Source organism: Apaloderma vittatum, unplaced genomic scaffold, assembly GCF_000703405.1.
Source record: "Apaloderma vittatum isolate BGI_N311 unplaced genomic scaffold, ASM70340v1 scaffold21452, whole genome shotgun sequence".
In the NCBI taxonomy this organism is placed as follows: domain Eukaryota; kingdom Metazoa; phylum Chordata; class Aves; order Trogoniformes; family Trogonidae; genus Apaloderma; species Apaloderma vittatum.
Window position 1 is genome coordinate 41,842 of NW_009705530.1, and position 26,690 is coordinate 68,531.

The following is a 26,690-nucleotide window of genomic DNA, read 5'->3' on the forward strand; positions in this document are numbered from 1 at the left end:
GCTCTGCTCACACCTGCTGTTATCTCAACCCTTCAAGTGTGCCAGAAAGGGCCGTTGTGGTTTAGCCCCAGCCAGCAAATAAATGCCATGAAGCTGCTCACTCACTCTTCCTTCCAGAGTGATGAGGAGGAGAATTGAAAAAGAAGATGACTTGTGGGTTGGTGTAAGAACTGTTTAGTAACTAAAGTAAAATGTAATAACAACAATAAGTATATTATAATTGAAATTAAAAGAAATATGAGAAAGTAATAAAACACAAGTGATGCACAGCACAGTTGCTCACCACCTGTTGACTGATTCCCAGACCCTTGGCTGACTCCGCCCAGTTTATATACACTGAGTGTGGTGTTCTGTGGTATGGAATACCTCTTTGGCTAGTGTGGGTCAGCTGTCCTAGCTTTGCTGTCCTACCCCCAGTTTCTTGTGCTCCTGCACACCAACAAAACGTGGAAGCTTGAAACGTCCTTTATTCCTAACAACAACTAAACCCATTGGTGTATTATCAGCATTCTTCTCATACTGAATCCAAACCGTGACACTATTCTAGCTACTAGGAAACGAGCTGCTAAGGAGGAGGGAAGATTAGCTCTGTCCCAGCTGAAACCAGGATGTTACCTTAACCCTCGAAGTTTTCTATAGGTGCCTTATGCATGTTTCATGTACATATTTTGAAAATTGTTTGAATTACAGGTAGCTGTGTAGTCTGTCGGCATCAGTTTTGAGCTTTATCTCTTGAACTTTTTTTTAACACTTGTAGTTAGTTCAGTTACTAGTGCCCCACCATCGAAGTGAGTTTTGAGTGTTTTTTTTAACTCATTAGGAAATTCTTATTAATGTTACACTTCAGAGCAATTGATACTCAATATGCATTCACAAAACATTAGTAGGGGAATGTTTTGAACTTAATATATTTTTTGTTTACAGTGACCGCATCACTTGGTGTAACGTCATTGCACCTGTAAATATCAGCTTGATATAACCTTTGTGGTTTTTTTTTTTCCAGCTACTTTTTCCTTAAAGCAGATGTTAGATGTAGTTTGTATCTGGGATAATTTGAAAAGCCATTTTCCCTGAAGGACATTAGTACAAGATACTAGGTGCTGGCATAATTTTGGGACCATTAAGTCTCAACCTAGTGTCTTACTATTTACAGGAAGTTTACAAGACCTTTGAAATTTTGATGAGTTACTAGGTTCTATGTATGGCTTTTTCATGTCGTTAGCACCTCAATCTCCCCTGATCTCAAGATAGGACAATTAGTTTCTTTCTGGACTTCAGGGTTTTGGCTCTTCTTCTTCAGCTGTGCCTCTTGTCCCCAGCAGCACTTTGGAGATAGTAATGAGTTGTTGTTGGTTTTCAAAGGTTTAGCTGGTCATCACTGATTCTTCAAGTGTTTCTTTTGAATGAAATGCAGCAGACAGAACACTGAGCTCGTAGCAGAAGAGCAGATTGCAGAGTTCAGCTTTTCAGGAGCTAGAAACCAGTCCTTTTTGTAAATTTTAATAAATTTGTGGTACACCATTCCATTCAGATTCTTGTGGCAGTCATCTTCAGTTACATATCTATCAAGCAATCCTTTTTATATGGCGATTTAATTAAACATCTTTCTTCCTATGCAGTATTTTAGCCTAAGAGTTTTAATTCTTTTGACTACAAACATCTCGTTAATATGTCTAGCTGCTTATCAGTTGTGCTGTCAACTGTTCTTGTGACTTAGTTGTAATCTGAGCTTCAGGATTTTGAGGCTTTCAGTTCATTGCTTTAGCTTGTATTGTGTTATCTAGCAAAATAGAAGACATTGTAAGCATGATTTTACTGGGTTATGCTTAATCTTCGTTCAGATTTGCTTTACCCAGTTCTCTTATAGTTTGAACAGAACAAAGGTAAGTGTGCTGCGTCATGAGAATCTGTGCAACTCTGACAAAGGAGTGTTTCTGCAAGGGACTGTCCTTGCTTGAAACCCAGAGAAAAGTGGAATAACAGTAACAGTGTATAGTTGCAATGTGACAGCTGCTAGCCTTGTTCAATTTGCAAAATGTAGTGAAAGGAAACATTGTTTTCTTAAGGAGGCTTAAAACAAAATACTCTTTTGGGGACTAATCTAAGGGAATGTTTGTCTATGTTTTCCTATTTTTAGTTTGTGTTTTCATTGTTGCACTGGTTTTGCTTTAAATTTATTCTGTAAGATGAACTTTGTGCTGGTTTTGATGTAATAAACATTAGCATGAAGTTATTTTCTCATAATGTAAAAAAATTTGTTTGTTTCTGCATGTAATCAAAATCTTAAAAATACTGGTTAAAAGACAAAGCACAAGGAGATTGTATGGAACAAAGCAATCTTTGAAGTCAAATTTTCAGAAAAATCCTCAGAATAGTATTAGCACCTGATAAATAGTATATATTACTTCAATGAGTGTTTTTTATCTGCTGCTAAGTATTTACTTGGGAAAATACCAAAGGGTAATTTGCACTTTCTGTGAGATGTGAGCAATTCTTCTGAGAAGATACTGAATGCAATTCGTGACTTTGGTTTATAGTCATTCCTGTCGTTTCAGAAGTTGGGGAACAGACTGGTGAGGTAGGTTACTCCGGCTCTCCAGCAGAAGCACCTCCAAGCAAGTCTCCATCAATGCCATCCCTAAACCAGACCTGGCCAGAATTGAATCAAAGCAGTGAGGTTAGCACTTTTATTTAAGAGTTACTTCATTGCCAGTCAGTAACTAAATTGTATATGTGCCCATGATTCCTCATAAGTGGACTGTTGAACACAAATTGTGAAAAAGTTAGCAGGACAATAGACACAGGAAGGTTAAATTGTACATGTTAAATAGTAAGAGATAATGTTTTCCTTCTGATTTTTCTGTCTCATTATGAGATGTACTACTATTTAAAATGTTGTAATTAATGGTAATTAAGTTTTATATTAATCACAGGATGATCTCATAGCATTTATTGGAAAAGTTGAATTCTTTCCTGATTTTTTCATTAATGGTGAGGTTTTGGTTATGGGGTTTTCTTACCTCTGAAGGGCTTTTATAGCCAGCATTTGCAAAACTTCAAAATAAATTTATGATGTGTCTGGGCATTGAAATATAAAATATCTCACCAGTAATGTAGAAAAGTCATAGCTCTGGGTTTGTTTCAGCAGCAAAGACTCAAAGTTGAATCCGAAGCCAACCATTGAATGTTCATTTATGTTTTAAATTTTTGCTATTATGCACTTCTTTTATATCATCCTTTGCCATACATATTCACAATACAACCAGTGTTAAATAGTAAAACCGTTATTTTGTCAGAATTTGAAACTGAAGTTACCGAACAGGATTTTTTGTGGTTTCTCCCCTCTTCCTCTCACCCAAATGTCCATTGTTTAAAAAACCTGGAGGGTATTGATTCCTAGTGTTTTTCTTGTTGCTCTATTTTAACATTTTTGCCTTTAACTTAGAATAAACAAATGTTTTATTCGAAGAGCTACTTCAGAACTCGAATGACTTCCTGACTGCACCCATACTATAAAGATGGTGTAGGCTTACTTTTCATTATAAGGTCAAAAAAAAATGAAGGGAAAAGGTGTTAAAATTAGTTTTTGAAAACTTATTTAAGAATCTCTTGGGAAGAAGGTAAAACTTGTTTTAATACCCAAGTTCTGTCAGTAGCTGAGTATTATCTTAGCTGCTTCTCCTATTGAAAGAGCTTTGTATGGCTTTCTTCTTTCTTCATTAGACTTCAAGTAAATAGAAGATTGGTAGTAAAAGATGTAGACAAACTAGGGAAGAGTCAGTATGAAACAGAAAATAAACAAATTTTTAGGATTAAAGTTATGAGCAAAGGAAATTGTCTTTCTATCTCAGGAGCACTTTGTAAATTCTGCTGTCCCTCTTAATGGTAAGTGCTGGCCTCACAGTGATGTCCTTACCAAATAAAAAATGTAGGCAATGATTTAGTGATTCTTAGTTTTATCTGAGAGAGTGATTCTCAGGCTGCTGGTAGGAAGCTGTGTTTTAGGAGGGAGGTGAGCAGATACTCAGTTGTTGCTAAAAAGCTGTAAATGTTTGCAAATGTATTAAAATTTGCATTGATACATCCCTCATGTTTGCAATAAAGATTTAATAAGTTAATGATTTGGTAAGCTGCATCATAACTGAACAGATTCCTTCAGTGTCCAAAGCAATTTGAACCAATTAAATAAGGTAATTGCACTAGTGGAACAAATTTAATTTCTCTCTGAGCCGAAGTGTTGCCATAGAAAACCGACTTTGTCCATTCAGGTAGATAATATGGTCTTTTCTTTTTGAAAATGTGCTAAAACTTCAAGAGGTTTGGAAAAATTCTCACACTAAATATACTACCAGGTACTAACTGTACTAAAATAAGAGTTGAACGTTTATTAAATGTTAAGAGTTTTCTAACACAAAGGAATTTCTGGTTTTGCAGCTGTATTACTGTGCATGCTTCTTGCTCCTCAGCATTTTCTTTTCAGCATGAGTCAGGTCAAAGTCCTCAAGGCTTTAATGCCGTGAAAAAAATTGTGGTATTACTGCAGGCACCAGTCTAATTGTTTCCTCTTTGAACCTCTTATAACTATCAGCAACAGATGAATTGCTTGAAAAAGCCATGCATCTTCAGATCATCTGCCTTTCCAGGCAGTTTCCTGCTCATTAGTTTCACAATTGTTGAATACTCTATTCTTTCTAGCTGATGGTTGATTTTTTTACTCCAGTTGTCAGGCTCAGTTACTGTAAACTCACAAGTATGGACAAAGGCATCAATCTCTTATTTCAGAATAAAGAGTACTATGAAAATCTACCTAACTCTGGATACTACATGCTTCACATTCTCATCTCTTCGCTCATTGCTTGTTTCTCACTTCACGCATCTTTTTCATCCGGTCTCCAGGCTGAGCACTTAGTTGTGAGAGCTTAAAAATATTTCAAAAGCCTACCAAATTTTTGTTGAAAGCAATCTGATGTCAGATGGTCACATTAGCTTTGATAGAGATCTGGAGATTTGCTTTTACGTTCACAGCTCTTACATCTTGTTTCATGTCTTGGTGTTCTTTCAGTAACGGTTCAGGTTGCTGTCAGTTTTAATTTCTAGTAATTAGTCTTTTGAAAATAATTCTGAAACATTTCTTGCAAGTCTAGAAGACAAGTATTGTAGTTTCAGCTAGTAGGGTTTTTATCCTAGCCAGTCAGTTGTGTTGACAGTGTTCTTAAAACTTGCACAGAATTTGAGATGCAGTCCAGTAGGTCCTTCGTGTATATGTAGCTTTCTGTTAACCAGGGATGACAATAACTGGCTTCTTGGCAGTAGTTCAGGATGGAGCACAGTAGCTTATTTCCCCAGAGCAGTCAGGAGGTCTTAGTGTTGTTCATTTATCTGTGCCCAGCTAGGGAGCCTGAGGACAAGTAATAGATGTCCCACAGTTTGACTTCAGAGTAGGAGAATGGGAGGTAAATTCAGCATCCATCGTAAGAAATAATATTTTTAGCATTAATCTCAACTATTAACATAGATGGTGTATGCCTTTATGAAGTTCTGAAGATGAAGAAACAGTATTTCTGTAACGAAAAGATCTGTTTGCCAGTCTCACTGGTGACTTTGAAGCCACTTGCCAGATCAAGTTTAAAAGAGTAGTGGCAGTCCTGAAATAAATATTTAATACGCGTTTCATGAAATGAGCAGGTGTGTAAATGCAAGAGGCCAGATCAGGGGAAGGGCTGGCAGAACTTGACCATGAAGTATGTGACTTAGTAAAAGCTGGCTCGCCCAACAGGTTTGTGTAGCTGCTTGCAGTGCTGCCTCTTCATGAAAGGCAGAGAGGGACTGTTTAATACAGGGAGTGAGACAGAGCAGTTAGGAAGGGAAACCTTACATCCTTACTGAAGAGCTTTTGTTAGATTCTGTCCATGAAGGAGGTAACTTTTTGTGATTTTAAAAAAAAACACCACTCCCAAGAAAGCGTATAACAGTGTCTCATAATCTTTACCTTCATTTGAAATTCTAAATGAGAAGACAAGGCTCTATCCCTATAAGCAGCAGCATCATGCATGAAAGCCCTTAGAAGTTTAGTTAGTCTTTTTCTCAATTTAATTTTAGCTGATTTGAAAACAGTTATTTAGGAATGTTCACAAAGAGTTATTTCTGAAATAACTGATTTAGACTAGGTTCACATGCAGACCAGTCACCAAATAGAGTTTAGTGTAGAAGAGCACAGGAGATTAAGTTGACCAACACTATATAGTTTGTCCTGTATCTTCTGGAATCATTTACATTGATTTGCCTGTAGCGATGGGACAAGAATATTTGTATGTTTTCACAACTGTACTAACACCATTTTTGGCAAATTTTCTGAACATTAAAAATTTTTGGTTTGTAATTTTTGTTGTAGTGATTGAAACTTGGTTAATCTTTACTTGTTATTTTACCAAAATATAACAAGTTTAGCATTCCTGTTGTGATTTGTTATCTGATTTCTGGGTCACAGACTAATTTCATTACTTTGGTACGTTGATGATCCAGTTGTAGCTGTAGCTTGACTTACTAAGCATGAGGACTTTTGACAACCATGTACTGGTAGAGCATGTCTGTATCCTATAAAATTGTTCAGAGATTGACTTATTTGCTTTTTAGCGACCTATAGTATGTTTAAATTTAATTCTTTGCCTTGTCAGTGATTTAGACTTGTAAAAGATGCTCTTTTACAGCACAGAATCATTTCTCAGGGGTTGCACTGGCAAGCTGAACTGGTGTAGTTAGAATACTCTGCTCAGTGTTCATTTGGGATTTTGTAAGACAATCAGTATTTACATTTGAGACTTGGCAGCTACAGAGCTGCGGAACCTTTCTGTGGATTTTGTGATTACAAATACACACAATGTGTGTCACTGTATTAGCTTTACAGTATGGCTTAACCAGTTTTTTTACTTGTATGATTTTTTTCATTGGCAAACATGAGCTATGAAGGTACTATTGTGTTGACTGCGCACCTGTATCTTCATGATGAAATATGAACACAAAGATTAATATTGACAGACATCAAACTGGGTTGTACAACAGTCTCAGACTGCAAGAGAAATACTTAACGTGTATTAGTGTGCTGTCCCAAGTCGAGTACTGCCCAGGGCAAATACAGTACTTTCCAGTGCAACCTCGGAACTACTATGCTAAATCTCCTCAGTGATCTTTTACTCCCATCTTTCTCATCATGCTGACTTCTCTCCTCTGTCTGTTCAGCAGTGGGAGACATTTAGCGAACGCTCTTCAAGCTCACAAACTCTGACCCAATTTGATTCTAACATTGCACCAGCTGATCCTGTAAGTCAATCACTTAGCTTGCTTGTTTGAAATTAATTTTATTAACACTGAATTTCCATTCATTGTATTTAGCTGTTATGCATGATTCCATGGACTGCTTTTTGGGAAATGGTGGCAGGCTTCTTAATTATTTTTTTTTGCTCATTTCAGGAATACAAATTTTCTAGTACTGCTCATGTTTAATATATGAGTTCAAAGAATGCTTTTTTTTCCCCCCTTAATTTTGATGTAATACAGTGCTGTTACTAAAAACCTGTATTACACAAACTATTTAAACATAGTGGTTTTTTGAAAATGCTTATAAGATTAATAAGTCAACATAATGGCCAATCCCATTTCAGATTTTGTCTTCAGTGCTGTTTGGGCTTTTTCTTCAAATTGCAGAGCTTGATTTGCACAGGCTTTTAGGAGTTGACAATGCCAGCTTCACCGAAAAAACTGCTGGGCTTTAAATGGTGTGGTGTTTCATATTCCTAATGTTTTCACCAAGTTGCTTTTATCAATAAGGCTTTTAGTATTTCTTCAGCAAAACCTATGCTGTTCTCATGCTTTACTCAGTGAGGAGTGCTCAGAAGGATTATATAGCTAAATATCTTGCCAAGTTTGAGTGCCAGAAATTCACTACAGTGTTTCAGGTTCTGCTAGTTTTCAACTTCATAGCATGTGACGTTGAAGCAGTTCTGAAATGCATTAAAATTACTTTAGTATTTGGCTGCTGCTTTCATCCTGCTTTTCTTACAGATTTAATTACTACTGTTAGTGTTCATTTTAATTTAATTAATTATGGTATAAGTGTCCATTCAACTACATGACAAAATACAATAGATGTATGTAATATGAATTTAACTGCTTTTAGTATTAAACAGGCCACTTCTGGAAAGATATTATATATAAATATAGTTATATGTTCCACTCTGAGTTAACACTGACATTTACTTGGAAATAGAATTTCTAGATGCTGGAAGCTAAAATTCAAGCTGCACTGTTCCTTATGCTCAGAAGTGCCTTTAGTAAACATTCAAAACAAATGAAAATGTCAGCTTAAAATGAAAACCAGCCTTTTTTGCATCTGAGAGACACTTTTTTGGGTTTTAGTGAAGTAAACATGGTAGAAATCCGTTTATAGTTGTTTCCTACTGTGTATGATTGCTTGACAGTAAAGAGCTATCACTGTCTTTTTTCCACAATAAGTTAATAATTTATTTTTACACAATTAGTAAATTACAGAAATACGAAGTTTAAAAGTTTTTCCCATATGTTGGCAATCTAAAAAGTTGAACAATAATGATATATGGAAAGCTCGTAGCCATATATATGTTTGTGTGTGTATATGTGTGTGCGTATGTGTATATAAACAGAAATTCCATAGAAATACAAAAAATGCACTGGGAGATCACATTCCTGAGTTGTTTTGTTACGATACTTGTAGCTGAGAAAAATAGTAGTTGGAAAAAGTAAGCCAGGACATTTTTCTTCAGTATGGGAACATAATTTGCCTATAGTAAGTGGACGTTGGTAGCATAATGATTCGTAAGGATTCATAATCTTGAGTTAAGACTTTATATAAAAATGCGCTTAACTATTTGAGACATGGTTTTTGTAGTAACTGCACATCAGAGTACAGCAGAGGACTGAAGCAGTGACAGCAAGAGTGATAATCCTGCTACAGGGAAAAAAAAATGCAATATATTTTGAAGTGATAACTAATCCTAAAAGCCTGGAGTTGAAGTTGTGACTAGAAAGTGGTTTTAAAAGTTTATATTTGCATCAAGTGTGGTGTAAATCAGTTTGAACAGTTTTAGAAAATATTAAATTGATCTACTTGAGTAGTCAGAACAGGATTAAATTCCTGGTACGAGGGTAGTTTTGAAGCTTCTTGCAATTTCTAATGACAGAATATAATCTGGGAATTTTTTTGTGCTGTTAGTGTCCTACCCGTCCATATGTTCTGAATTTAGATGACAGTAAAACAACCTTCAGACATTTGCTTCTGTGTTTTAGGTAACTTGTGGGCAAACATAAAAACTCTGATTATTTTTTCTACTCTCAGTTTCCAAACCAAATGGAAAGAGCTGTCTATGAAGTATATTAAAACGGAGTCTATTGTCTGACCTACAAGGAAAATGCCTAGGGTCAACACCTATCTAGAGATAAATGCCAGAGGATTTGTTTTCCTAAGGTCTAGAAGATTTTACTGTTTTAAAGACTCCTGAAACTATTTGTGTTAAGCTAGTACAAAGTACCTATTTTAGAGATAATTACTCACACTGTTTAAAGAGTCTGTAACTTTCTGAGGTGCTCTGAGTAAAACCGGGGAGTCAGGGTTTGAAATTGTGGCTTTTGAGTTGTCTTTTGGGGTTTGTTTGGTGTTTTGTTTTTTTTTGTGAAGATGCACTTGAAACAACAGATACCTGGTATGCCAAAAATTATTGAAAGATGGTATAATTCGGGTCCTATTTTCAACATGGTTATCTACAGAAATATTTCTATAATCATGATCTCTTCCTACAGGACACTGCAATTGTGCACCCAGTTCCCATACGAATGACTCCAAGCAAAATCCACATGCAGGAAATGGAGCTTAAAAGAACTGGAAGTGGTAGGATATTTTCTCTTGCTAATGACAGAGTTCACTTTACTTCCTTAAACATGCTGACTGTTTTTTCTTCTCCTTAGAAGAAAATGTCCAGAGCTGTAGCCAGCATAATTAATGAGATTCTCTGAGTTAAATATTAGAGTACTGTTCAGATAGGTGCAGAATTTGAATTGGGTATTTGCTTTGGTGAGGATTTCACTATCTATAGGAGGTCATTACTTGGAGTAGTTCAGAAGCATCATGATGACAGGTTTGATTTGGGCCTCCAGGATGATTTAGGCTTCCTTATTAACTACTGAATGAGATTGTGAAGATGGAGAACTTAGCCTGCATTTTAAAGCTTCCTCTACTGTGATCGGAAATACTGACATTTCCTTACCTTTATAAATAGGTAAAGATTCCCAACTCTTAATACTGAGAAACAGAAGTAACATTATTGCAGTTTAAAACTTCAAAGTTAAAATAATTCATACGCTAAAAGTGTTAAAATACAACTATTTTAGTCTTGAGCACAGCACTTCAGATCAGGGCAGAAAACTAACATGAGGTTTTGGTGTCAGAAGTAAAACAAACACATGTATTCAAACTAGTCTTAAACTTGTTTTTCCATGTAGATCACGCTAACCCTACTAGCCCACTACTTGTGAAACCACCTGATCTCCCAGAAGAAAACAAAATGAGTTCATCTGTAAAATTTACAGCTGGAAATACAGTTAGTAAGTATCAAAGTACTTTCTGATATCACTTTTACATTACACAGAATATAGATCTGATATATTCCCTAGTGAATGAAAACTTGGTAGCTATCAGATAAACTTAATGAAAGAGACATTTCTTCTGTTAGGAGTAGTAATTTAGAAGGTTCTACTGTTGTTATTGAAGATGTTTTTCTTCCATATGCATTCAAAAAAGTTAATTTTCTGTCAGCTTTTTTCTATATTGCTGTTTTCTCTTTTAACCTCAGGATTGAAATGTATGGAAAGTAGAATTGACTAGCATGTGATTCTACTTCCTCAAAACCATGTAACAACCTGTTTACTGAAGAGCAAAAATCTGTTGACCACAGTTTTCAGGCAATTCTCATCTGGTTTAGATACTGAGAAAATGCAGTAGACTTCTATATTGCTTTTAGGTACAGCTTTTCAAATGCTTTTTGCTTCTATGAGCCGTTTTGATTTCTAGTATCTCCTGTGTCCAAAATATTTTGCATTATTTTGATTTGATTAGCCCATTTATCTGATATTGAGAGAGGTCTCAGATTTTTTGTAGCCGGAATGAATCTCTGGAGTCTATTTCTGAGATATTTTTGTTTTCTCATATCTCTGGGAACTTTTCTTCAGTAAAAATAAAGTGTGAAGAACTTGCGTTATTAGGACAGGAAGAAGTGTCTTAATGTTTATTGATCAAAATTTAGATGCAAGTTAATTATTTTACTTCTCATAGTCTGCTGTTTATGGATCAATATATTAAAATAGTATCTAAACTGAGAAGAGATTTGTAAGCATCATCTTGATGTTGAGAAATTATCATTTTGTCTTTATTTCATGCTTTATATATCAACAATAATTCAGTTTGGATGATACAAATTTGTAAAGAGCAGCTCAGAGCTAAGCCAGGAATCAGGGACAGACTTTTGCATTGCATGAGATAAGAAGTCGGTGGGTACAGCCGCTGCACAATTGTCCTTCTGTGCCAGCTATGTGATTTGGAACAAAGGAGAGAGGATCTATAACCTCAGAAAGCAGTAACTGGAGAAGTTTGTCAGTAATTCTTCCGACTGATGGACAGCCATAGTGTTGAAACTGTTAATAGAAATACAAGCAGTGACAATGAAGTCTGTTTTCCCAAATTGTTTTGACTTTAAAGCAACATCCTACTTCAAAATGTCATTAAGGACAATATTGTGAATGTGTTATTTTAAACTCCTGCAAAATTATAAACATAAACACTGCAATCAGAAGGGCCTTAAATTTACTACTTGATCTGGAAAACTCAAATGTTATCTCATGGTAGACATTCCTGGGTTTTTTGTTTTAGTTGGTTGGGGTTTTTTGTTTGCTTGAGTTCTTTTAGAATGTGAATATAGATAACATTTTGTAATTCTCTGTGGCCCTCATTGAATAGAGATGCACCTATAAACCTGCAAAGTAACGTCTAATCTGAAATAATATAAGGTATTCCTCAGCTCCCTGTGCCATCATAAAGTTCACAAATCAACTTCGCTAGATTAATGTACTTGTAATTTTAATGGGGGAGAAAAAGAAAAAATAGCAGGAAAGAATGTGCCTTGCTGAACAGCAGAGTCATTTCTGCAGGATTCTCCTCCTCTCTATGTCCTGGCTGATGCGGCTTAACACTTGTGGAAACCTTAGTTTCCTAGGAGGTAAAAGTAATCCTTAGTCTGAGTAATTCAGAAGAATAGATAGGATGTTAAGTGTTTTAAAAACTGTTGCTCATAAAAGTTACATTTTGTACAACATTATCAGCATTGATTATTCTTCAGTACATCCAAGTACTAACCAACAACTCGTAGTATTGAGCTAGAGGACTAGGTTTGTATTGTATCCTTCAGTAATTCAGACTAAAGGATTTTGAATCCTGCCCAGATGGTACCTTACAGGGAAGCAATACAAGGATATAAATCTTTTTTTAAAATAAGCACTGGATATTTGAAATTATTTATTACTATATCTGTTAGGGTTTACTAATGATGCAAAACAAATACAAAACTTTGTACTTTTTTTTTACCAGCAGATGGTTACAGCAGTTCGGACTCCTATGCTTCGGATCCGGAGCAAATTGGAAGCACTGTAACAAGGCAACGGTCAGTAGAGTAGCAAATAAAAAAAAAAATAGAAGGTTTTTAAAGAAGCCTGTACTGAGCTTCTAGTTGTTTGACAGCTAACTTGTAAAATGATGCCTAACTAGATTATAACTTTAAGACCTGGGAATCTGGAGGCTGTCTGTTTTCTAATGCATTAATAACATATAGTATTCCCATTAGCATGTAAGTAGAAATTCAAAAAATAATGTAGTGTATAAAGTTGTTTGACCAAAGAAATGAAACTTCACATTCAGTCAGAAATCTTGATGAAGACCTTTGCCTAAAACACAAGGGAGTGTAAGCTCAGGAGAACATGATGTTAATTGAAATCAATTTTTTGTATTTTTTAAAATATCTATTAGGCATTAATGGAGAAGGACTTGTGACTTCAGTCATTGTAGTATAAAAGAAGAATAAAACATAAATTAGAAATACCACAGCAGTAACTCAATCTCTTTTAATAATGGGCTTTTATAAAATGAAGGGCAATCCTAATAGGCTCAACATAAATTAAAGGATTGGAGGAAGCTATGCAAGCACATAACCAACAACTGCATCGTTTGACATAAGAGAATGTGCTGTACTAGCTGGTGCTAATTGTTCCCATTAAATCTGCCTGAATAGGATTAAAAACCAGCTACGCCATTAACCATCTTACAATCAGTTTCAGAGGTAAGTTTCAAAACACAAATAATTAGGATGACTTCAATAGCAAAGAAAGATTTGTAATTGCCTCTCAATACAGCAGCTTGAAAATTCCTTTCCTCTGGTGTTAATGGTAAATTTGATTCTGTCCTGCTTCTATGTATTTTTTTGCACTATCAACATGATGGTTTCAGAATGTTCTTTTCATCTTTAATTCTGGGTTGGGTTCTCCTACTGAGCTTGTGTAGGCAAGTAAAGCTTTCTGATGAGGCACCACTTCATGGCACAGGTGGTTTCTGTCCAGGTCTGGAAGTTCTGGCAGGATCGACCCAGGAAGTTTTTTTTCCCCACTCCTTTTTTACTTCCACTGATACATTTTCTTCCAGTTGCAACTGTCTATAGAGATGGCTTTGTCCTTAACCCTACCATTAGTCCAGAATACTTTTTATATTTTCAGAAAGCAAAAACTATGACCAGTCTGTGTCAGATAATGATACTTCAGGAGTGTCCTTAAACCACTTTGTCCCCTTTTTAATCCTACTTGTGCCTTTTATACTAAACTAGCTAGAAAGGTGAGCCCTTGAGTAAGTGTAATTAAATTTGTATTTCATCAGCTGGAGGGCTACGCAGTGTTACAGAAGCATCATCCTGGAGAGTATATTAAGAAAGCAAGTTTTTTCTGTTGTAATAACTCAGTTCTTTGACTGGACTTATACATTCATGAATTGCAAGTTTTGTGTGAAATATAGGTGCCTCTTACCTCAAACTGTTGTACGATAGTTATAGAAGAATATTACAGAAGTCAATTGTAGAAAAGATTTTTATCACTTACTTGTTGAATAAAAGAGTAGCTGTGTTCATGTTAGTGATTCAGTGAATCTGTCTTGCTCGAATTGGACTAGTTAGGAAGTTTCTGCAGGCTGTTTTTAAGTGGAAGCTGTACAAAAATTCTGTGTACAATAAATCCTGCTTAAATGGCACTTAGTGCAGTACTCCATCCTTCTGCCCTTTCTGCATGTGTTCTTCATGGACTTACAGTAGGTATCCACTAGATGGTGATCCTACCTAAGAATGTTTTAAAATTTCTGAAGATGATACCCAGTGTATGGATTTGGAAAATTTCAGGCAGAGAATTGAATAGTTGTCTCATACACAGATACTCCTTAAGCTCAGCATGCATGGAGGCAAGTCCAACAGAAACTTAGTATTCTTCTTCAGTGGCACTGAACTTAACACATCTAGAACCTAATTAGTATGTTAACCACATCTTACATACTTGGGAAATTATAGTGACTACCATCTGGATGGAGTTACCATATTTAGGAGTCTCTGTTCCTGAACTGTCATTGTTTGGTTTGTGTGTCAAGCTATTGGTTTCCCAAAGACAAATTACTTGTGGTAATATAAAAATAATTTAGATAATGGAGATTGAAGTGAATAGAAATATAAAAACAATTGTGAAATCAAAGAATACCAGAAGTTTAAATCTGATTTTGCAATCTTCAGAATCAGTGGCAATTCAGGCTCTTTTCCATCTGTCAACTTTATTTTTTTGGTTGCATACTTTGAAGAACTTTCGAGTTTTTGTTCTGTTGTAGCTGCTTAAAGTCACTACAGAAACTTATATGTTTTGCAGATCACATTCAGGAACATCTCCAGATAACGCTGCGCCACCACCCCCTCCTCCAAGGCCTCATCCTTCTCATTCTCGATCATCATCGTTAGATATGAACAGATCGTTTTCAGTTACCCCAGGTAGATATACTGTGTTCCTAGTGTATATTATTTTTTAGTGTATATATTCCTGAAGCAGAGCTTTCTTTTTCTCCTCTGAGGAAGTATCTAGTGTTTTTAAAACACTACTCCACAATGAAAACGGTGAAAATGTTGTCGTTCTTCCTGTTTCTATTAAAGTTTATACTCCACTTTGCTGAAATAGATAATTTAGAAGTAAATTCTGCATGTTGGTGTTGTTCATTCATTTGTATGAATGTGGGAAGCAAAGTCAGGAAAAAATGTTTTGGTAGTGCACACACACCCAATGAATTGCGCCTGCCAGTAAATTTTTAAGCGGAGTTCTGTTGGTATCTCCTGTGTTACAGATGGGTGTGAAGTATTTCACTGTGGACGAAATGATTAAAGGTCATTTCTGATGCTCTGCTTAAGGGTTTTTATTGTACTTCTGACTTGTCAGTACTTTTCAATTCAGGATCACAAAGTATGACAAAATGTTACGAGTGTAAAGGTAAAAGAAAGAAAGGATTAAGATGAGTGTAACCATGTATGTACTTTGAGCTAGAATGAAGTTTGCAAATTTTTAAAGGAGATGATATTACAGTTATAGTCCTCAATGTGACAAGTTAATGCGTAGGCACCTTGCAGGATTTCTTCATGTTGACAAGTCAAAAAATTAGATAGCATTGTAGTGTGAAGTGTGACAATCTTGGCCAAACTCAGTTCCTTTTTTACAGGACAGCAACAGGCTGGAGTTGTTGCCTACCCGCCTGCAGTGCCTCCAAGACCACAGCCTTCACAGGTGATGTTATCACTTTTGAAAAATCATACTCTTAACTTGGTGCATCATTTTTGTCTAACTCTAAATTTAAGTTAGCTCTAAAATCAGTGGCGTTACTTGGTATTTTTTGAAACCACCAGGATGTGAAGGATGGCAAAACCTAGACTGTTGCCAAATGTTAGCCTTTCCTGAGTAAAGGATTTCTGGTGGAGCCATGGGAAGGAATTAAAGTAGAGTTTGAGGAAGAATGGGTGATTCTGAAGCTCTGAGTTGTAGGAAAGACTGGAAAGTTCACATTTCTTGTCCCTGTGTAGCTAATAGGCCATAACACAGATTATGAGAACAGTCTTTTGAAGTTTTGTAGAATAAGTGTTTGTTTTCTATCCATGTGGCAGAGGGTATAGTTTTACATAACATGCCTGCTCCCAGAAGGGATCCCATGTCTTTAGTCATCGACAGGTCCTGGCCTTAGTCAGTTCAGTTAGCCGATTTGGTAGAAAACAAATCATGCAGAAGTCATTTGGTTTTTATTTTGTCTCAACCAGCTGAATCCTGCAATTGCTGTGCACATCTCAGATGAGACAGATAAAATTGCTTTTCAATTGTTTTTCAGCAGCAGCTGCATGTTAGAATCCTAGTTAACAGCAATTGAATTCAGTCAGTTGCTTCAGCGATCATCTGCAAGGAAAGAGGGTACAATTGACAGCTGTGTTCCATATAGGGTGTTCACATAAGCTGAGTCTAAAAATCTGTATCAAGCCTGGCAGAGCCAAGCCAGACTGTGTTCAACAGAACCATCTACTGTCCAATGAGCCCGTCTAGTCCTACGACACATCTGTCTTTGGTCTCATTCTCTGGATACTAGCACATCTGATTGAGCTTCCTTTTCTCTAAAATATTTCTCTATATTTATAAACACAGAGAATGGTCTGTTTGTGTCTTGGATGACATACACTTTCTGCTGCTGACAGGACATAAATCTTTATCCACTAAAAGCGCAAATAGTCTTTAACATTGTCACAAACTGTTTGGCAAGATTCTTTGCATCAGGTAACTATGTTAAAAGTATCATCACTAAATATTTTTGCAGGGTGCAGGTCCTCATGTGCATCGCCCAGTAGATGCTGAAGGCCTAATAGCTCATACAAGTACCTCACCTCAACAAATACCGGAACAGCCAAATTTTGCAGACTTCAGCCAGTTTGAGGCATTTGCTGTTTCAGGTGTAAACAAAGAGGATGAAGATGAAATTGAAACACACTCAGAAGCCTTGCAGGTGAGCAAAAGTGCAGATCTTGTCAATCTCTTAATACTACCAACAGTTAAGAGACTTTGTTAAAACCTCCTTCTGCTGTTTGAACTCAGTGGCTTTTCTATAGTGCCCTAATCCATTGCTAGAAAGCAATTATGTTACACATGGCTGCACTTACTAATTGCCATACACCTAGGCAGCAGAAATTCTTTTCATCCCGGTTCTTGATTGTAATTCAAAAGATTTTATACTTTATTGGCATATATATGCACAAACACAAGTGTATTGGTGAATTTAAGACTTGGCACAGTTGAAACTTTTCTTCTGCTCTCTCTTGTCAGCCTTCCAAATGACTTAAGTTTTGAAGTAGTCTGTCTTAATAGATGAGATGACTGTCAAGTATAATTATCTGCTAAAATTCTGTTAATTTGGTTTTGTTCACAGCCATTGGACAAACAGCTAAAGTAAATAGAGCTCTGACATCCTTCTATTATAGATCATTAGACATGTTTACAAAACCTTGTTTCCTACTACAGACACAGAACTTTAAAGTTTGGAAGCCTCAGGCTTTATTCCTATTGGTGTCATCATAGCTTACTCATATTACATGATTACTTCATGTTTTTCTTCCATAATTTGTAGCTTTCACCCAGGCTGTAAATTCTCTGGGGCACTTCTGCATCCTCAGTTGCAGAAGTACCTGTGGTGCTTTAAAGGTCTCCCAGCTATTAGTAGCATGTTCTTGCTTCCCTTAATCAGGAGGGCCAATTCCATAGAACTGTTTGAGTATTCTCTCTGTACATCACTGCAAAATCATCTGTTAGCTTAAGCTGCCGCTGAAAACTGCTTAAATTAAGCTTGCTGATTGTTTTGCATTGATATAATTATGTAATAGCAGAAACAGCTGTAGCAGTTTACCATCAGGCTACAGCCTCTTTGGTGCTATGCAGGGCCTTATAACATGGGGTGTTTGACTTTATTCAGAGGTCTTCCAACATCCAGAGTACAGTGCTTGAGGGCAGGGGTACTTACAAGTAACTAGTTCGAGGAGGGGTTCATAGTGTTTTTAGATTCTGTATCTAATCTTAATTTCTGTATCAAAAGACAGGTCAAAATATTGATTCTGGGAGTACCAACTTATGTGCCTCTTCTGTAAGCTGCTCCCAGGCCAAAGCAATGTTTATGACTGAGATAGCTGCTTTGGAGAAAAATAATCTAAAACTTTTTTGCATCTTAGCTTGTTTTTCTAGAGAGGACTTGAACTGGAATTTTAGGTGTTAGCGCTATTCATGTTCCAGAAACACAGCATACTTTTATTTATTCCAAATGTTGCCTAATGAAATATTCATTAAGAATTAGTTTTCTAAACATAGTTTATATCGCTTTAGGTTGAAAAGTCCTCTGATTCTGCAAGTTCTCTCAGAGTTGCCAAAGCAGATGGAAGAGTTGAAGACAAAGCACCTGCTAATGTCCCCACTAGTGCGGTATGCAAAGTGCTCTTGGAAGGAGAGCGCAGTTGTCTGATGTATACAAAACTACACATCTGTTCTGATTTGCAACATCACTCTTACATGCTTTCCCTTGAACACAGTTTTTTTAGATCCAATATGTGCTTGAAATAGGCACATGTATGGCCAATTTTTTGCATCGAAAGATACTCATGATTAGATTTATTCTCAAGATAGCAGAAAATTAAGGTACTTGAAAGTGTTCACATTTCTGAAATAGAGCAAAACCTCTGATGCAGAACTTCATTCATCAGTGACCTGGATGTGGGATTAGAGAGCATTGTCAGCAAGTTTGCTGATGACACAAAACTGGGAGGAGTGGTTGACACACCAGAAGGCTGTGCAGCCATTCAGAGAGACCTAGACAGGCTAGAGGGCTGGACAGGGAAAAATGTTATGAAATTCAACAAGGGCAGGTGTAGAGTTTTGCACCTGGGAAAGACCAACCCCATGTGCCAGTATAGGTTGGGGACTGACCTGCTGCAGAGCAGTGCAGGAGAAAGGGACCTGGGGGTTCTAGTGGGCAGCAGGATGACCATGAGCCAGCAATGTGCCTTCGTGGCCAAGAAGGCCAATGGCATCCTGGGGTGTATTAGAAGGGGAGTAGCTAGCAGATTGAGAGAGGTCCTCCTTCCCCCTGCTCTGCCCTGGTGAGGCCACATCTGGAATATTGTGTCCAGTTCTGGGCCCCTCAGCTCAAGAGAGACACGGAACTGCTGGAGAGTCCAGCGCAGAGCCACAAAGATGATTAAAGGAGTGGAACCTCTTTCTTATGAGGAGAGGCTGAAGGAGCTGGGTCTCTCTAGTTTGGAGAAGAGGAGGCTGAGGGGTGATCTCATAAATGTTTATAAATCCGTCAAGGGGGAGTGTCAGGAGGACGGTGCCAGGCTCTTGTCAGTGATATCCAATGACAGGACAAGGGGCAATGGGTACAAGCTGGAATACAGGAGGTTCCACAGAAATATTCGGAAAAACTTTTTCCCTGTGAGGGTGGCAGAGCCCTGGCACAGGCTGCCCAGGGAGGTTGTGGAGTCTCCTTCTCTGGAGACATTCAAACCCCGTGTGGACGTGTTCCTGTGTGACCTACTGTAGGTGATCCTGCTCTGGCAGGGGGGCTGGACGAGATGATCTTTTGAGGTCCTTTCCAACCCCTGACATTCTGTGATGCTGTAACTTGGTTAACTTTGGCTTTATTACAGACATAATTATGAGGGTAAATGATGTGTGTTTGCAGTTGTCCGTTGTATGATGGCGTTTCTGTTTGCACAGTTCTTTGTCAGTGTGTAGCAACTTACTAACCATCCCAGAGGGTAGGATTTAGTACTTTCATTTTTTATTTCCGGACCATATGAAAATGCTGCTAGATGCCCATCAGATATTTTCTGATGGGCTGTAAATTCAGCTAGCTCAGTAACTGGTTTTAAGAACATGTAATACAAAGACATTGCCAGGTTATAATCCAAGTAAAATGCAATTTGTGAGAATTAATAGACTGTTTTCCTCTTCAGAGCAAAGGCACTACCCCACTTGCTCCACCACCAAAGCCTATTCGCAGACGATTAAAATCAGAAGATGAGCTAAGACCTGAAGCTGAGGAACATACGCAGAAAACAGGTGTCATAGCTGCTGTTCTTGCTTCACAGCCATCTATTCCTAGGTAACCCAAGAAGTGTATAAATACATCTGTTACTGGAAAGTTTACATTTAAACAGCATACAAGCTTTCTGTTCCAGGAGTTGCAAATTATTTCAGTGTGTTTCATTTAGATTAATTTAACAGTTTAAAGGTTGTTGTTTTTTAAACAAGATCATCCCAAAGCCTCCACTACTAGGAGACCTTTTAGAGATCTCGAACTTTGGAGTGTGAACTCTTTTTAACTTCTGCAAGTATGTTGGCGATACGTGGTGCAAGTAGTAATATGTAGCATTTAATTTTAAACAGTGATTGCTATGAACAATCTATGTGTCCTATCACGAAAGCAGACTATTAAAACAGTCACTTTGAGGTAAATGAATGTGGTATGATCTGTCGGGACTGCAGAAAAATTGGTTGTGACAAGTTTTTAAAATGTGCCACTTGCTCTTTCATTGAAACCAAGTATGGATAGCACCCATGCAAGCAAGATTAATTGAACCAGGCAGAAGAGGGAAAATTAACAGTTTAACAGGCTAAAAAATTTGAAAAGAGGATTCTGGTCATTTTAAAAAGAGATACTATTAATGAAATATTCATCTAAGAGACAAAATGACTTATTACAATGCTTCTAATATTTTCTCAGGTCAGTGGGGAAAGACAAAAAGGCAATTCAGGCTTCAATCAGACGTAACAAGGAAACCAACACTGTTTTGGCCAGATTGAATAGTGAACTACAGCAGCAGCTAAAGGTAATTCCATAATCCTTGTGTATTTAAGAGAAGAGCCCGAGAGGGCAGGACGTTAATGGTGTGCAGTAGCAGATATCTGTGCAGACCAATCATGCATAGTAGAGGATAATGATATAACATAGTTGTTTTTGTAGGTCATAGAATATACTTAATTGTGACAAGCTTTGTGAAATCACAAAAGTTACTTTTACTACTAGAAAACACATTTTTCAGCGTATTGATTTGCTTTCACCTTCACTGAACATAAAAGGCAGAAGTCTTAATTTAGCAGTAGGAATCTTAATTTAGCATTAATAATTTGAGGTAGCTGTTGTCAGGTACTTTAAAAGAAGTATTGAGGAGAGCAGCTGAAGTGGCTTGCTTTCTTCTGAAGGAAAAAATAAACCCTAAAGTCTTAATAAAAGTATAACTATTTTTAAACAAAGACAATCTGGAATACAAAACTTGTAGCTTAATAAGAATAGTCATCTGTTAAAGCTGTTATCATTTGGGATTTATCTGTAGGCACTAAACATATTTCTCTTGCCATCTTACTTACCTTAAAGTTAGTTAATATTAGTTACTGAGTTAATAAGTCTTAAACGCATACATGAATTAATGTGATACTATCTAGACTGAAAGCAGGCTGGTTTAAAAACTATCAGGTCTGAATTTCACTTGTTACTGTTTATGAGAGTTAAGGTGCGTAAAATCCACTTAAGGGGGAAAACTGGGGAAAATTGTGAATTCTCAGCCCTTTAACTGAGACTAGAGCTTTCCCCCTTAACATTTTAGACTTCATTTGAAGATATCTTATAGTTGATTTTGCAGCTGGTTGCGGCTTTCTGGGTTTGGGTGATCTGAAAGAAATGAAAAAGTACTAAAGGTCTTTACCTTTGAGCAAAGTATTGATTTTCCTTTATGAGTAATTGCTAGCTAGCCAATCTTCTATTCAGATAGAAAACTTTTCTTTTGTAGGATGTTCTTGAAGAGAGAATCTCCCTGGAAGTCCAACTGGAACAACTTCGACCCTTCTCTCACCTCTAAGCCTACTGCCGTTAACTGTGAATTTACTAATTTTGAAAGGGGTATTGGTTTCTAAGCCTATTTAAAGATCCATGCATCTAGCTCACTGCACTCTATTCTACATTAAATGTTGTGGTTCTGTTTTGTCAGTTTGCTCACTTTTGTATTTAAGTATTTTAATTTCAGTATACAGAAAAAAAGAAAAAAAACACAGAACTTCTTCCTCGAATGTGACACTGCCTCTCACATAATTTTCTGTGGACATCCATGATCTTTGCTGGACTTGAGTTTGCAGAGTTTGTCGCCAAAATTTCCAGCTGGAATTTTCTAGTGGCTTCTTTTTTACCCTTTGAAACATCTTTGCAGAAGAGGATTGTGAATCAGTTGGCTTTAAGTTTGGAGCACATAAACTCTTCTTTTGCTGTGGCATTTATTTTGTTGTGCCAGAAAAGATAAAAAATAGTGATGTCATCAGCCACTCTTACTTCCCAAGCTGCCTTTCACAATTGGACAGTTGTTCACAATTCTAGAAAGCCTGTCTCTGTGCAATAAACCAGGTTATTCAGGTTGACAGAGTTCTTGCAGGCTGTTTGCCACATCAACTGGCTTTGAGTTTGTTGATTTTGTGGTTTTTCTTGCATACATTATAGGGTATGTAACCACAGATTGCCAGGTGTTCACATTTTATCCATTCATGATCCTGATTCAGCCGCATGCATAGAAAGATTTATGGTACAATTGGTAGTCTATCAAACAGACTTTTTCAGTCCTCCCTTTTGTGAAGAGTTGGGTGTGAATCCCCAACATATTAATTACACGTTACCTAAGCACCACCAGTAATTGCATGTTTCACACATTACCTTTTAATAACAAATCACATCCACCGGTTGTCACAATAACAAATTGTACTGTCAAGTAATGTGTCAATACCTCTATGAACTTCTAGTTCCCAGAAAAGAAAAAAAAAAAAGGAGAAGAAAAAAAAAGAACAGTTTCCTTCTTAGGAATTCTGAGGTACCTTCTGTCATCTTGTTTCCAGGCCTTATTTCTCTGGCATATAGACAGGCTTCACTATTAACAGAGTTCCCTGGGTGTATCCTGCTATTCAGGTTGATGTACTGTATTAGGATTTGTTGTATATTGTACGATACACACCTTTTGATCTCATATGTAAATTTGCATTAATTGCTGACTAACAGCAGATATTCTATTTAATGGCTTCTTCTGGCTGTGGGATCATAGATGTTTAACTGCATGGATGTATCTCTGCAGAATCAGAACTAGCAATTGTGTGATTTTTACACCAATAAAACAGCACAATATTTTAATTTTGTTGATTCATCTTTACCTGGGAATTGAAACTCATTCAGATAGGGGGAGGATGTTATTGCAGGTCTGCAGGAATGTTTTTTGTCCTTTTGTGGCATGCACAAGAAACAATCCTAATCCCTTGACCATTTTCTTCCTTCTTTTTTTAGCTGTTGGTCTGAAGTGATCAAATTCTCTTGGTAATCTGTGGCTATAACATTTTGTATCTTCCTATAAGCAAATTTAGTATAGTTGTAACTTCTAAAAAGTAACTGCTAGTACAGCCTTGAGGCAAAGGAATGTACAGTTCTTTAGTCTTCTCATTTGATTTCCTTGAGAGTACCTTTCAGAATCAAAACTGAATGGATCACCTCTTAACAGTCCTTATTCTCACTGTCTCACTTCTGTGCTTAAATGAAGTTCCCCTAACGTCTGCTTCCCTTCCAAAAGGATAGCTCGAATCAGGTATTTCTGCTGGATATGTTTGCTACAGTGGAAAAGTATTTCTATTTTTGGTTATTATATGCAGACTGGATAATGATGATTCATGTTTATTGCTGTAACTATTCCAACATTTTTTCAAATATCACAGAGGTGTTGTAGGTGGCTTATATACATAATCCAAAGCAAGATTCCCTGATATGAAAGCAAAAATGCCATACCTGCATGAAAGATATGTTTCATTTGCATAAAGGACATAAAGGTTATATATAAATTAAATTTCAGCTGTGTCTTTCCAATTAGTAGATAAAGTGCAAGACTTTGACTTCAAAGAGTAAGATATAACTAGGGAAATGCAAAAAAAAACCTCCACCAAAACAAACCACACCACCAAAACAAAACAAAAAACCCACCACAAACAAAACAAAACTAAAAAACTTTAAAGTTGATGGGCTAATCAATTCTATTATAACTGCCAAGTAGCACAAATAGTGTTTGGAAAAGTGGGGAAAGCGGGTCGCTTATTATAGTTTATGTCAATTTAAAATCAACTGTATCTTGTCCATAGTTTATTTTAAAGTTTAAAAATACATTTTTAAAATATTGCTATTTTCATATTAATATTTAAGCCTATGTTTATAGCAGCAGGATTCTTAAATCAGAATTGAACATTTTAAGCATTAATGTAAAAAGCTTTTTATGTTCAAATGTGACATGTACAGATGAATTTCTGTAATGTCTGTATCTTTCTAATAAAATAACAAGTTCGTGCCTCAAGTAAAGAACTTGGGCAATCTGACCATTTTTGTGACTTGCAAACAAGTCTGTGAGTATTTTTGTGGATTACTTTTAATGCATCATTCAGTACGTTTTAAACCATTTTTTTCACAAGCAGAAAATCTTCAAACTGAGAAATTAGTTAAGACATAAGAACATCACTGCTAACAATGTCCGGAAGTTACCTCAGTAATGTAACCCAGCTCCGGTCCCTCATAAAATTATTTCCCAGACTTCTTCATTCATGAGATCTTGATCCAGCTACTTGATGCGTTCTTTTTTTTTTCTTTTTTTTTTTTTAATGAATTTTAGATTGTAAGCTCTTTGGGGCAAGGAACCACGTACTGTACACGAGTTGTACTCTCTCTACTGCAAGTATAAATGTCGGCTGCTAAATAGAGTGGAGTGTGATCCATGTGCCCGGCTAGGATGGACAGAAAAACAGCAGCGTGCGTTTCTGAAGCACCTGCAAAATGGTTTTCTTTGGACTTTGTGAGCGGAGGAGCATCTCTCTTCTTGATTTGTGTTTCTTTTGTTTCATGTACTAATGTGCCTCTTTCTTCATTCCACCTCCTTTGGAGGTGTTGTTTCTTTTTTTTTTTTCGTCTGCTCATTGCCTGTCATTGGATTGCAGAGAAGATTTCCAAAATGCAAAGGTAAAAAGCTGAAAAGCCACTACTTCTGAGCGATGTTTTAAGTTACCTGATGTAAGCTAGTATTTTCTTTTTCTTTTTTTTTGTACTAAACATGCCCCTCGTTCTATTTGCAATTTTATAGTACATGAACTAGAGGATTTCTTATTACTAAAAATGTCTTTATGTGGGATAAACAAAATTGAGGTTATAAAAACTTTAAATAAATTTGCAACATTGTTTCTTGTGTGAGATGTCTCTGTCCCTTATGGATGAGGTGTGCTTTGTTTCTGCTCTACATTTAGGGCAAAGTTGAGTTACTCTCCTGAGTTCAGCTTTGCACTGAGTCAGCTTTACAGATGACCTAGTCTGAATCAATTTTTCCTAAAAAGAAGAAGAAAAAAATAAAGAAATCACTGTCTCCTGACTAATTCTAGTCTTAGTTTCTAGTAGAATGTAGTTTCATGAAATGGTAAAATGTTACAAACCCAAGTTACTCACAAGTGAGTAATTTCAATGCAATTCTTACTCTGTGGAAGATTTAAAAGTAACATATTTTAAACACATTTGGAGGCTTAAATACTTTACAAAGCGGTCCATGTGCAGTTGAGTATTCATTTATACTCCTGAAAGTTCCATTTTTTTGAGACATACAACTTAATTTGATAAGCAGAATTCCAGCTTGTTTTGCTTATTGATGTACTAATTATTTATAATACAGCTCTCTGGAAGAAATACATGAAAACCAAGGAATTTATTCTCTAATAAAAAAAATAAATGTTACGTTTTCTTAATAGTCTTTGAAAAAAACTAACTAGCAGTTGTTTAGGAACAATGTTAAAAATGTCAGTATACTAATAATCAAATAAGACTATACAGTCCTGATAGTTAATACTCAAGCAAAATATAAACTTTTTTTTTCCTACAGGAGTCTTTGTATTAATTGCTTTTCAAAATTGAATTATGTATTTGGAGGGAGGGTTTCGTACTGTGTAATTTTCCTTTCAGTAATGTTTCTTTTAAAAGGTGCAATTCCTGTTTAAGCTAGATTGTACACTAATTGTACCTAAAGTGTGCACTTTAGGTTGTACACTATTAGTGTATTCCAAGGTGATTTTACGATACTTTTTTCTGCCTTACAGGTGTTCAATGTCTTGCATTTTTTTCAGAAACAGCCCTTGTTTCATTTTGGTACTCAAAAACACAGAATTGTAACTCTGCAAAATACTGTTTGTGATGTCACGGCTTATATACAAAGTTTTAGGAAGACTATTAGTATGATTTGTCACATGCTGTAGCCCAGAAAGCTACAGGAATGAGAATTCTACCATCTCTGACAGAATATATTCTGGACACTTTCATTCTCATAGATTCTAAGAATGTGTCTAACCTGGAAGTGGTTGAAATGCCTCTGTAGTTTTGACTGGTCTTGATTATGAAACCTAGGAAATGAACAACACATCACAAATAATGAAAGCAATTTAAA

The 26,690-nt window shown here is 36.4% G+C and overlaps 1 protein-coding gene across 2 annotated transcripts in view; it reads left to right on the top strand.

Moving 5' to 3' along the window:
- The window catches only part of REPS1 (RALBP1 associated Eps domain containing 1), a 48,688-nt gene extending 26,332 nt beyond the window's left edge, over nucleotides 1-22,356 (top strand). The window contains exons 8-19 of one of the 2 annotated variants that reach the window (XM_009865469.1): nucleotides 2,556-2,677; nucleotides 7,237-7,317; nucleotides 9,829-9,916; nucleotides 10,528-10,629; nucleotides 12,668-12,737; nucleotides 15,019-15,137; nucleotides 15,854-15,918; nucleotides 16,988-17,173; nucleotides 18,538-18,633; nucleotides 20,166-20,314; nucleotides 20,936-21,041; nucleotides 21,999-22,356. In XM_009865469.1, coding sequence (XP_009863771.1) covers nucleotides 2,556-2,677; nucleotides 7,237-7,317; nucleotides 9,829-9,916; nucleotides 10,528-10,629; nucleotides 12,668-12,737; nucleotides 15,019-15,137; nucleotides 15,854-15,918; nucleotides 16,988-17,173; nucleotides 18,538-18,633; nucleotides 20,166-20,314; nucleotides 20,936-21,041; nucleotides 21,999-22,067 — 1,253 coding nt within the window. In that variant the 3' untranslated portion in view covers nucleotides 22,068-22,356. Of the gene's footprint in view, nucleotides 1-2,555; nucleotides 2,678-7,236; nucleotides 7,318-9,828; nucleotides 9,917-10,527; nucleotides 10,630-12,664; nucleotides 12,738-15,018; nucleotides 15,138-15,853; nucleotides 15,919-16,987; nucleotides 17,174-18,537; nucleotides 18,634-20,165; nucleotides 20,315-20,935; nucleotides 21,042-21,998 lie in introns of both variants that reach the window. The other variant, XM_009865468.1, reaches the window with a different exon arrangement.
- The last annotated feature ends 4,334 nt before the right edge of the window (nucleotides 22,357-26,690 follow it).